The sequence below is a fragment of the Microcaecilia unicolor genome, unplaced genomic scaffold (genome assembly GCF_901765095.1).
Source record: "Microcaecilia unicolor unplaced genomic scaffold, aMicUni1.1, whole genome shotgun sequence".
NCBI classification, from domain to species: domain Eukaryota; kingdom Metazoa; phylum Chordata; class Amphibia; order Gymnophiona; family Siphonopidae; genus Microcaecilia; species Microcaecilia unicolor.
In genome coordinates, this window is record NW_021962925.1 from 15,100 (window position 1) to 28,252 (window position 13,153).

General features: G+C 44.6%; 1 protein-coding gene across 1 annotated transcript in view; it reads right to left on the reverse strand.

Annotated features, from left to right (window-relative positions):
* Positions 1 to 5,128: 5,128 nt before the first annotated feature.
* Positions 5,129 to 13,153, reverse strand: part of LOC115458670 (obscurin-like protein 1) — a 177,373-nt gene continuing 169,348 nt past the window's right edge. The window contains exons 23-25 of the mRNA XM_030188499.1: positions 10,809 to 10,970; positions 9,180 to 9,284; positions 5,129 to 5,199 (exon numbers count right to left, since the gene is read on the reverse strand). Of these exons, the coding sequence (XP_030044359.1) occupies positions 5,192 to 5,199; positions 9,180 to 9,284; positions 10,809 to 10,970 (275 nt within the window). The 3' untranslated portion in view covers positions 5,129 to 5,191. The remainder of the gene's footprint in view (positions 5,200 to 9,179; positions 9,285 to 10,808; positions 10,971 to 13,153) is intronic.

The window sequence follows — 13,153 nt, forward strand, 5'->3', positions numbered from 1 at the left end:
AACATCCTCACACCTGCTCTCCATACCTTTCCTAATAATACCCAACATTCTATTCGCTTTCCTAGCTGCAGCAGCACACTGAGCAGAAGGTTTCAGTGTATTATCGACGATGACACCCAGATCCCTTTCTTGGTCCATAACTCCTAACGTGGAACCTTGCATGACGTAGCTATAATTCGGGTTCTTTTTTCCCACATGCATCACCTTGCACTTGCGCACATTAAACGTCATCTGCCATTTAGCCGCCCAGTCTCCCAGTCTCGTAAGGTCCTCTTGTAATTTTTCACAATCCTGTCGCGAGTTAACGACTTTGAATAACTTTGTGTCATCAGCAAGTTTAATTACCTCGCTAGTTACTCCCATCTCTAAATCATTTATAAATATATTAAAAAGCAGCGGTCCTAGCACAGACCCCTGAGGAACCCCACTAACTACCCTTCTCCATTGTGAATACTGCCCATTTAACCCCACTCTCTGTTTCCTATCCTTCAACCAGTTTTTAATCCACAATAGGACATTTCCTCCTATCCCATGACCCTCCAATTTCCTCTGTAGCCTTTCATGAGGTACCTTGTCAAACGCCTTTTGAAAATCCAGATACACAATATCAACCGGCTCCCATTTGTCCACATGTTTGTTTACTCCTTCAAAGAATTGAAGTAAATTGGTCAGGCAAGATTTCCCCACACAAAAGCCGTGCTGACTTGGTCTCAGTAATCCATGTCCTCGGATGTGCTCTGTAATTTTGTTTTTGATAATAGTCTCTACCATTTTCCCCGGCACCGACGTCAGGCTCACCGGTCTATAATTTCCCGGATCTCCCCTGGAACCTTTTAAAAAAATCAGCGTTACATTAGCCACCCTCCAATCTTCCGGTACCACGCTCGATTTTAAGGATAAATTACATATCACTAACAGTAGCTCCGCAAGCTCATTTTTCAGTTCAATCAGTATTCTAGGATGAATACCATCCAGTCCAGGAGATTTGCTACTCTTCAGTTTGCTGAACTGCCCCATTACGTCCTCCAGGTTTACCGTGAAGTCAGTAAGTTTCTCCGACTCGTCCGCTTGAAATATCATTTCCGACACCGGTATCCCACCCAAATCTTCCTTGGTGAAGACCGAAGCAAAGAATTCATTCAATCTCTCCACTACGCCTTTATCTTCCTTGATCGCCCCTTTTACCCCTCGGTCATCTAGTGGCCCAACCGATTCTTTTGCCGGCTTCCTGCTTTTAATATACCGAAAAAAACTTTTTGATATGTTTTTTTGCCTCTAATGCTATCTTTTTTTCGTAATCCCTCTTGGCCTTCTTTATCTGCGCCTTGCATTTGCTTTGACACTCCTTTTGCTGCTTCTTGTTATTTTCAGACGGTTCCTTCTTCCATTTTCTGAAGGCGTTTCTTTTAGCCCTAATAGTTTCCTTCACCTCACTTTTCAACCACGCCGGCTGTCTTTTGGACTTCCGTCTTTCTTTTCTAATTTGCGGAATGGGAACAGCTGAAGGAAGTAGAACAGAAGTGGGCAAAACTGAAAGGAGCTGTTTTAAAGGCAACTAACCTTTATGTTAGAAAATTACATAAGAGTAAGAGGAAAAGAAGGCCGCTCTGGTTCTCAAAAGCAGTAAGTGAAAAGGTAAGGGAAAGAAAATTAGCCTTCATAACTTACAAGAGGACTCAGAAACAGGAAGACAGGCAAAAATATTTGGAAAAGCTAAGAGAAACTGGAAAAGCTGTCAGGAAAGCGAAGAGACAAATGGAAGAAAATTAAGCCGATATGGCAAAGTTGGTGGACAAGATGTTTTTCGGACATATAAGTGACAGGAGGAAGTGCCAAAATAGCACTGTGAGGCTCAGAGCTGAGAGGGAGAAATATGTAGAAGCCGATAAGGATAAAGCTGAACTGCTTAACAGTTATCTCTGTTCTGTGTTCATGGATGAAAGACTGGGGGAAGGACCGCAGAAAACAAATGGTAAGGGGGATGGATAGGTGGTAGATCGGGACCAATTCTCAGAAGACTGTGTTCGTGTGGAGCTGGCTAAACTAAAAGTAGACAAATTGATGAGGCCTGATGGTATACATCCGAGGGTGCTCAAGGAACTTGATGTTCTGCCGGCTCCGCAATCTGACCTCTTCAATGCCTCCTTAGAGTCTGGAGTGGTCCCGGAGGACTGGAGAAGAGTGGATGTAGTCCTTCTGCATAAGAATGGAAGGAGGAGGTTGAGAATTACAGACCTGTCAGTCTGACCTCGGTGGTGAGTAAACTAATGGAAACGCTTCTAAAGCAAAGGATCGCAAGGTTTCTCGAATCAAATGGACTGCTGGACCTGAGGCAACAGGTCGTGTCAGACAAATCTGATTGATTTCTTTGACTGGGTGACCAAACAGTTAGACATGGGAGGGGCACTAGATTGGTGTAATTGGATTTTAGCAAAGCATTTGACACAGTTCCGCAGAAGTGACTGATAAATAAACTGAGTGCCCTTGGTATGGGACTTAAAGTGACTGACTGGGTTAAAAACTGGTTAAACGGGAGGAGACAGAGGGTAGTGGTACATGGAACTTGCTCTGAGGAAAGGGATGTTATCAGTGGTGTGCCACAGGGATCGGTCCTCGGGCTGGCCCTTTTTAACATCTTTGTGAGTGATATTGCGGAAGGGCTGTCTGGTAAGGTTTGTCTCTTTGTGGATGATACCAAACTCTGTAATAGAGTGGACACCCCGGAGAGTGTGAATGCCATGAGGAAGGATCTAGGGAAGCTTGAAGACTGGTCTGAAAATTGGCAACCAAGATTTAATGCAAAGAAATGGAGGCCATGCACTTGGGTTACAGTAATCCAAGGGAACAGTACAGTATAAGGGTCGATGTGCTTCTGTGTACAGAAGAAAAGTGGGACTTGGGGGTGATTGTGTCCAAAGACCTTAAGGTGGCCAAGCAGGTAGAAAAGGTGACAGTCAAAGCCAGAAGGATGCTTGGGTACATAAGGAGAGGGATGACCAACAGGAAAAAAGAGGTGATACTGCCCTTGAATAAGTCTCTGGTGAGGCCCCACTTGGAGTACTGCGTGCAATTTTGGAGACCACACCTACAGAAGGATATAAACAGGATGGAGTTGGTTCAGAGGACGGCTACCATATGTCATAAAACATATGGGGACAGGCTCATGGACCTCAACCTATATACGCTGGAAGAGAAGCGGGAGAGAGGGGATATGATAGAGATGTTTTAATACTTCAGTGGCATCAATGTACGGGAGGTGAGCCTTTTTCAAATGAAGGAAAACTCTGGAATGAGAGGGCATAGGATGAAGTTGAGAGGAAATAGGCTTAAGAAGAATCTAAGAAAATACTATTTCAAGGAAAGGGTGGTGGATGCATGGAATGGCTTCCCAGTGGAGGTCGTGGAGATGAGGACTGTGTTGGAATTTAAAAAAGCGTGGGATAGGCAGTTGGGATCCCTTAGGAAAGGGAGGAGCTAGTGGTTACTGAGGAAGGGCAGACTGGATAGGCCATTTGGCCCTAGATTGGGTGGCGGAGCCGGTGGTAGGAGGCGGGGCTGGTGTTTGGGAGGCGGGGCTAGTGCTGGGCAGACTTCTATGGTCTGTGCCCTGACAATGACAGATACAAATCAAGGTAAGGTATACACAAAAAGTAGCACATATGAGTTTATCTTGTTGGGCAGACTGGATGGACCATGCAGGTCTTTTTCTGCCGTCATCTACTATGTTACTATGTAATTAGCTTTCACTGCAGTGTGAGCAGCAATCTACATTGGACAGAATGGGCCCAATATTCAGACTGCAGGAGTTAGCCAGGCTGACTCTTGTGGTTGGTGCTGAGCCCGAATATTCACTGCCAGGCTATTTCTGGTAGACCAGCGTTGAATATCTGGGTGTGTTTTGGCTGGTTTAAATTTAACCACCTAAGCCGATATTCCATGGCCACCAAACTTAGACGATGATGCGATGAATATCGGCGAATAGCCGGTTATATTGCATGATATAACTGGCTATCCACTAAGCATTAACCGGCAAATTCCAGTGGGAAATAATCAGCTATCTGCCACTGAATATTGCCGGATAGCCGGTTAAGAGCCGTGTAACTGGCCAGGAGCCATTCCTGGCCTGTTAATTGGTTTTAAATATCTGGCAGAATGTATTCCAGATTCAGCTTTCACTGCAACGTGAGAGATTGATACTGGGCACACTGCTTCCTGGAATCAGCTTTCACTGCAGTGTGAGGAGCAATGTGTATTGGACACACCTGTATCACGAGGGACCAGGGACAGTAAATACAGTTTCCCAGAATCAGTTTTTACTGGTGTGTGACGGATGTTGGACACTAGACACACTGAGGCCAATATTCAAAGCCATTTAAGCGGGCTGGAGAGGCTCTGGCCCACTTAAATCACCTGTCCCCACCGAACCGCCGATATTCAGCAGTACTAAACTGGGCAATGCCTCTGAATATCGTCTCTGACCGGCCCAAAAAAAAGTGGGCTGGTCAGGGGCAGGCCAGGGGGCGTGTTAGGGAAGAGCCGGAGCTTATGCAAAGGTGCCGCAAGGGACGAGCGAGGAGGCCCTGCTTCTGCCCCCAAAGACCACCACTGGACCACCATGACCTACCTGAACTTCGGAGAGATGAGTGGTTGGGGGTTGGCGATTGGGATGGGTGGCATTTGGAGGAAGGGGAGTGGCTTGTGGTCGTGGGTTGGGAGGGAGAGAGGGAGGGAGGGGATGCAAATGTCAGGGGCTCAGGGGAAGGGGATTTTAACTTTAAAAAAAAATTGGGGGGTCCTGGCCAATATTCAGCCTGGGCCTGTATAACTCTTATGCGGACTGGGGCTGAATATCGGCTGAGCCTGCATAAGCCCCGCTGCCTAGCCCGCCCATGTGTAGCCCCCAGTATTCAATGCCAGTGCCCAGACATGGCTCAGTACTGAATATTGGGGGCTAATTTAGCCGGTGATGATCAGCGTTTAAAAAAACACTGACCATCACCGGCTGAATATCAGGGGGACTGTGTCTTAGAATCAGCTTCCCCAGAAATACAAGAGACAATGGACAGTAGATACACTGTATCCCAGGCTCAGCTTTCTCTGCAGTGTGAGAGATGATGGAAACTGGACACAATTTTGCCAGATTTATTTGAAGTGCCATCGCCTCTTTTTCTCTCCATGATCCTTCCAACTCTTACACATCTGCAAAGAAAACACAGAATAAAAATAAAACATTATCAACATCTTATGTTTTTAAAGCCCTTCACTTCTAAAACTTTGAAACTGACTATTAAGAACATAAGATTAGTTATACTGGGTCAGACCAATTCTAGCCCAATATCCTGCTTCCAACAGTGTCCAATCCAGGTCACAGGTACCTGGCAGAAACCCAATTAGTAGCAGCATTCCATGCTACCAATCCCAGAGCAAGCAGTGGCTTCCCCTACGTCTAGCTCACTAACAGACTCTGGACCTTTCCTCCAGGAACTTGTACAAACCTTTTTCAAACCTAGATACACTAACCGCTGTTACCACATCCTCCAGCAAAGAGTTCCAGAGCTTAACTATTTGTTGACTGAAAATGTTTTTCCTCCTATTTGTTTTAAAAGTATTTCCATGTAACTTCCTTCAGTGTTCCCTAGTCTTTGTAATTTTTGAAAGTAATAAATCGATTCACTTCTAGTTGTTCTACACCACTGAGTATTTTATAGACCTCTATCATATCCCCCCTCAGTTGTCTCTTTTCCAAGCTGAAGAGCCCTAACCTCTTTAGCCTTTCCTCATACAGGAGCAGTTCCATCCCCTCTTATCATCTTGGTCACTCTCCTTTGAATCGTTTCTAATTCTGCTATATCTTTTTTGAGATATGGCGACTAGAACTGAATGCAATACTCAAGACGAAGTCACGCCATGGAGCGATACAGAGGCATTATAATATTCTTGGTCTTATTTTGCATCCCTATCCTAATAATTCCTAGCATTCTGTTTGCTTTTTTTGCCACCACACACTGGGAGACGATTTCAGCGCATTGTCTACAATGACGCCTAGATCTTTTTCTTGGTTGCTGACTCCCAAGATGGACCACAACATGGTAACTATGATTCGGATTATTCTTCCCAATGTGCATCACTTTGCATTTGTCCACATTAAATTTCATCTGCCATTTGGATGCCCAGTCTTCCAGTTTCCTAAGGTCTTCCTGTCTGTTCTTTTCCTTTGCATTGTTGCCCCTGCTGCCACTTCCTCTGTGTTCCAAGCCTTATTCTGGTGTTCAGTGTATTTCAAGCCTCTTCCTGTAGTGCTTCCACTTCCTGTATGTTCCAAGCTTCACTCTGGTGTTCAGTGTGTTTCCTGCCTCTGTCCTGTAGTTGTGACATCATCAGTGAGGGCCTTTATAAGGAAGTTTGGACATTCATCCAGAGCCTTTGCAAAGCCAAAGGTCTCCAGGTTTGTCGGTGTGCTTGTTAGCACTTCTGTCCTGTTTCCTAGTTAGTGTGCCTGTGTGGCACTTCAGCTTTAGTTCTTCTGTCTGTCTGTTTGCTAGGGTTAGTACTTCTGTTTGTCTGTGTGCAAGGCTTATCACTTCTGCCTTAGTTCCTCAGCTTGTTTGTGTGTTGGTGTTAGCACTTCTGTCTTGGTTTGCCTATTTGTTCTATTGTGTGTTTGTGTGGCCATGTGGCCCAGGCTTGAGCTCTGCCTAGTCTGTCCAGCCTTCAGCTCAGCCTAGTCTGCCTGGCCTAGAGGTTGTTCCAGTCCTGCCTACAGCTTCAGTTCCAGTCCTGCCTTCCTACAACTTCAGTCCTGTTGTTCCAGTCCTGCCTGCCTACAGCTTAAGCTCCAGTCCTCTTGTTCTAGTCCTGCCTGCCTTTAGTCTTGCTTGTTTAGTCCAGTCCTGGTTGGAGGGTTTTGCCTGCTGCTGTTGCTCGTCAACAGCAGCCCAAGAGTTCACTTTGTTCCTGAGTCCATGACAATTTGTTTAGAGCCTGAGACTGTGACAATTACAATGATATGCTGTGCCTTCTAAAGGCTAACTGTTAATGCTGTGGCAGAAAGTTCATGTTTTAAAACTATGGGTAAAAGGGTATGGAGACTAGTTAATAAAGTTTGCTCTTTCTTTTTATTCTATCTTCATCAATAAACCTACAACTCCTCTTTTAAACACCAATATTTAAGTTACCAAAGCACAGAACAAAATAATGTTCACATACCCAGAGAAATGGTCCTCTTCTCTCATAACTTCTGATAAGGAAGGTTAAGTAGGACCTTTCCTCTCTATAATATAGTTTTGATTCTAAGGGGACTGCTTCATTCAGACCGTTTGAAGCTAACCCAATAATCAGATTGCCCTATTAACCGTTGCAACTATTCTACTTCCTTACGGCTTAATTAACACCCAATTCAGGTCAGTCGCAGTGCTACCTCTCCAGCAGCCAAAGAACAGAAAATAACTTTCTTTTAGGACAAAGTTTGAGCCCTGCTCTATATAGTTTTGATTTTAAGGGGACTGCTTCAGCAAGATGTCTCCAGCCTTTTTAGACACAGAAGACATACTTACAGCAGTGTTGTACTAACCCTGCCAACACATTTTAACTGTTTCTTTTTACAGACAGGATTCAGAAGTGTCACCCAGACCTCTGACCTGCTGTTTCTTGTCTGTGGTTTGAGCTACCTCATGACCTTTGGGTTAATACTAGAAGGAGACGGAGAAGAAAGTACCTGTGTCTGATCTGTGCTGTAACACCAGAGGCATCTTTTAGTTTCCAACCCAAAATACTGCAGAGTCTGTCAGAGCTCAGCTGGGAAAGGAGAACTCTACAGTTCCTGAACAAAAACCCCAGCCTTTGTTTGACTGTCCTACTGACCTCCCAATTCCTCAGAGGGGGTGAGAACTAGTATTGCATGACTCAACTATAAGTTCGTCAATTCTTTGTTCATACCTACTGCCGAAGACATCTGCTGCTATATAGCTGGAGTATAAAATCTAACCTGCCTGTGCCTTATTATTTATTATTTATTGCATTTGTATCCCACATTATCCCAACTATTTGCAGGCTCAATGTGGCTTACATAGTTTTGTTATGACATTGTCATTCCAGAATATCAGATACAGTTAGTAGTGTGTAGAGATTAAGTAGAGAAGAAAGAGGAAGTGATTGGGCGGGTGATATTAGAAGTGGATTTTCCTAACTGGTTGGGTTGGGAAAGTGAATTAGTGAAGTTGTTGGTTCTCGTTGTAGGCCTTGTTGCCCTTGGTTGTTTAAACCTGCGTATGTTTGAAGTAAATTATTATTGTAGTTCAGAGCACATCTACTGTGTGATCTGCTTTTGTTCTGAGAACTGAGTGACTGTAAGTACGTGAGCGTAGCCTTATTCAGCCTCCTGGGGTTTTCTCCAGTCTTGGCCCATGCCCTAAACAAATACATTGTGTATCCAGCCAGCTCTCATGCCCCAGAACACACTCTAGGCACATGCTTAGGGTGATCCCAAAGGTCAGGGCTTATATAATACTACTACTTAACATTTCTAAAGCGCTACTAGGGTTACACAGCGCTGTACAATTTAACATGGAAGGACAGTCCCTGCTCAAGGAGCTTACAATCTAAAAGACAGGTGTACAATCTAAAGACAAATATACAATCTAAAAGACAAGTGTAGAGTCGATCTGATAGGGCATACTATATTTCTCGAAAGGTTAGGTGCCAAAAGCAGCATTGAAGAGGTGAGTTTTAAGCAGAGATTTGAAGATGGGTAGGGAGGGGGCTTGGCGTAGGGGTTGAGGAAGATTGTTCCAGGCATAGGGTGAGGCAAGGCAGAATATGGTTATAAATACAAGTACCACATATAAATACCAATGCCACACACTTTCTCTCTGACACTATGTTATAAATTCCAGTGTCACAAATTCACCTCCAGACACTTGATCTTAATGTAAAAAAATCAAAGAAAGCAGGTACTCATTCCTAAGTCCAGCACCAGATCTTTCCCTGATACGGAGTTATAAACCTGGCACTCAGTTGTAAACCCCAGTACCATTCCCTCACCCAGACACTAGGTTATAAACCTCAGCAGCACTGTGCTCTTCCCCTAACACTTGGCTATAAACCCCAAATTTAGTATGTGCTCCCCTCAATGTCAGAAATAAATGTATCTTACAATGTTTCTTACAGCGTGGTAGTCGTACCATTAACAGTGAGGTGAGCCCTGGACACGGCCTTTTTTGCTATGAATACTATTTCTCCAGCATCTTCAGCCATGACATCACAGATAAGCAAGAAGTGCTTTGATCCTAACAAGTGAAGAAAAATGAAACATAAGAACATAAGCGTTAACCATACTGGGACAGACTGAAGGTCCACCAAGCCCAGTAGCCAACAGTGGCCAATCCAGATCACCTGGCATGATAGTGAAACCAATCCTAAATTTATGCCATTTAACCTACAATGGGCCTCATGCCTAAGCCCCACCCTGCATTAGCCCTTATGTCCCCAACCTCACCCTCAACAAATTTCACACCTGGCGCTCTAGCTATCAGCCCCCAGACTCCCAACCTCTACCAGCCCCCACACACATTGTCTAGGCTTTACTTCTCCACAAACTCAGAGCTCAAGACTCCACGGGCCCCATTACCCAGAGCCCCAGCCTTAAAAGCTCCTTATAGATGGATTCCTAGCAGGAGCAACCCTCATGGCTGGAACTTATCCTAACTTGGGTCCTCTTGCCCAAGTCCCAGGCTGAACTATGCTACACATCCAAGTTCCAGTCTACTATGACTCCCATATAGGGTTGCCAACTATTTGAAAGAGAGAAACCCACCATCTGTCTCTGCCTACACTCGTGACCCTCCCCTCAACAAATAAGTGCAATGAGGGCAGCAAGGCCACATTGGAGGAGGGGAGGAGTACAAGAGATCAAACTCTTTAGCCCCCATTGATCCACAGTCTCCTCTTTAACCCAAACACATGGTATTAAATCTAAATATATATTCTGCATCCACAGACCTCTGAGCTACTCCTCAAACAATGGCTGCAAAGTAGAGCTAGGATATTTCCCCATAAAAGCTTTCAAAAAAACATTTATGATTTTACTATCATTTCAGTAACAGCAACATAAACCCTCTCAGTAGAAGGCATACTGTGAGCAAATCTAGCCCTCCCTAATGCCCAGCATCTCCCCTCAATATCTTATTCCCTTCCCCATCAAGTCCAGTGTCTCCCTGGCTGTTTTCCTTTTCTCTCTTCCCTGGTGGAATGGTTTGGCATATGCCCTCCCCGCTTTTCTCTCCTCTCCTCAAGGCTGGTACCAATTTTCCCCTCCAGTGCCCAGGCTGGCCAAGGCCAATCACAATGTATCCCCCTTCTAAACGTGCAGCTATAGATACAGAGCATGGGACCTTGTGGAGGTAGGATGCAGGCACAGGCTCAAGGTCCCATTTATTAATGCAGTGGATACAGATCTAAGGATGATACTTCACGACTTGTGCAGCGCTGCGTACGCCTTGTAGCGCTATAGAAATGCTAAATAGTAGTAGTAGACTGAGGAGGGGGGAGGGCAAAGTCTGAAGGTAGCAGTAGGGCCCAGAGATCAGAAGCTGAAAGCTGATAGGTGGTGACAGTTGGCAAAAAACCTACATTTACTTTCACTGGTTCTCTCTCTTGCAAGCTGCTGGCCTCCCATGCAGAAAACCAACCAGGCTGGCTAAATACTGGCTGGTCGGCATCCCTTCCTCCACACCTGAAGTTATAGCCTTCCCTAGAACCACACCCAAATCCCTAGCTTCTCCTAGTTGTCCCTCAGGGCCAGGTTTCCTCACCTTCTTGCCGTATTTTAATCCTATTTGTGCTCTTCAGATTTTCTCCGTTCTTGAACCATTCACCCTTCACATCTTGCTGTGAAACCTCACACATGAACACAGCATTGTCACTCTCCCGTACATCAACAGCTTCGAGCTCTTTCAGGATCTTCAATTCTCGTTCTGTACCAATGGAAAAAGAGTGAATTAACTGCACAGGGCCCTTAGAGATGTGCACACATGATTCTGCCTTCCACATATGATCACATGCAAATACAAAGAAACGTAAAAGAAATTCTCATGGGAAGTGATGTCACCAAGAAAGATGGATGCCTGAAGTCAGGGCTCTGCTGCTAGCCTGAGTAATATCTACTACTACTACTATTTAACATTTACTGCCAGGAGAGAAATGTTTTGCTGTTGGACTGGAGAAGGTTGTGTGAAGGTACAGTGCAGCAGCATGGTGACTAAAAAGATGGGAGACAACAGGAAATTGGTACCCCAAACTGGAGACTGTGTATCAAGTCAGTGACCACGTGGTGCGGGCCTGAGCGATGATGGGAGTAAAAGTGGCGCACATGGGGACGGTGTAAAAGCTGGATCTGCAGAATCCCTGGGATCTCCCGAATCTGTTAAGTATTACCTTAAGACTGGAGTACTTCTTTGTTTTGATGGCTACTAGTGCTTACAGTATACAGTGATTCTCATGGTCAGCAGGAACGGGAGTGAAATGCATCTCAACGATTTTGGAACAAAAAAGTGAAATTTTCAAAGTTTACTAAAGGATCTACTAGTATCCCGCAGTATCTGTCATTTACCTTTTGCCACGCCAGGGGGAGGGGGGATATGTAAAAAGTCCGCATCTCAATGATTTTGCAACAAAAAAGTGACATTTTCAAACTTCACTAAAAGATCCAGGAGAATCCCACAGTATCCGTCGTTTACCTTTGCTGCGCATATATGGAGAGTGACTCTGTGATGGACTGCTCAGAACAACTGCTGACGGGAAGCATGGAGGGAGTCACCAAAGCAGATTTACAGGAGTTGATGGAGGAAGTGAAATCGGAGATCTCGTCGGTGAAAATGCAGATTTGAGATGCAGTGCAGGAGTTAAAATCTGACCTGGCAGATACTGGTATGGAAAATCGCATGGATGAACGTGAGGAGGTGGTAACTGAAGAGCGAAAAGGTACAGACAATTTTAGAACTGAAAATCTGGAACTGACAACTAAATTGTAGGAAACCACACACGCCGCACTAACTTGAGGGTGCACGGGGTCACGGAGACAGCAGAGTATAAAAATTCAAAGGAGGTGATCAAGAGATTGATGAGATGCCTCATGCAGGATGGCTACTCAAGGGGGATACTTCCGTCAAATATGGTGGGAACCATTGGGTTTTCCCATGAGAGCTTGTTGTGGTTGTGGTGGGGAGAGGACGGGAGGGTGGGGTGAGGGGGAATCTGAGGGATGAGGGGCAAGAGGGAGGGTTTCAGGGGCAGGGCAACATTGAGGGAGAGTAAATGTGTTTTTATTTTTCCCTCCCTTAATGGGGACTATGGGTTTGAAAATACTGACTTAAAATGTTAAGGGCCTTAACTCACCCTTCAGGAGGCAATTATTTCATGAACTAAATAGAGTGCAAGTCTCAATGTGCTTTGTACAAGAAAACCATCTGCTGAAAACCCATGAGAGATATGTGTATGACCCTCGATTTCCGCTTGCTCTTTGGGCATTCACTCAAGGTGTAGACAAGAAGTGAGGAATGGGTATTCTATTTGAGAAGGGGATCACTGTTGAAGTACAAGGGGTGAAAAGGGATAATAAGGGAAGATTCCTTATGGCAGTGTTCATTTTCCTCTGATAAATATATACACAATAATTCCCTTAATTAGGGGGCAGTATTACTAACACCAGAGCTTTTCCTATGCTAATTGTATTAATCGTTCACCATAGAGTTATATTTATATGTATCAAATATTCAACTTTATTATACTATAATTTAAATACAATACATGTGGGAAAGAGGAACCCGAATTATAGCTACGTCATGCAAGGTTCCACGTTAGGAGTCACAGACCAAGAAAGGGATCTAGGTGTCATCATTGATGATATGTTGAAACCTTCTGCTCAGTGTGCTGCGGCGGCTAAGAAAGCAATTAGAAAGTTAGACATTATTAGGAAAGGAATGGAAAACAAAAATGAGGACATTATAATGCCTTTCTATCGCTCCATGGTGTGACCACACCTTGAATATTGTATTCAATTCTGGTCTCTGCATCTCAAAAAAGATATAGTGGAATTAGAAAAGGTATAGAGAAGGGTGACGAAAATGATAAAGGGGATGGGACAACTTCCCTATGAGGA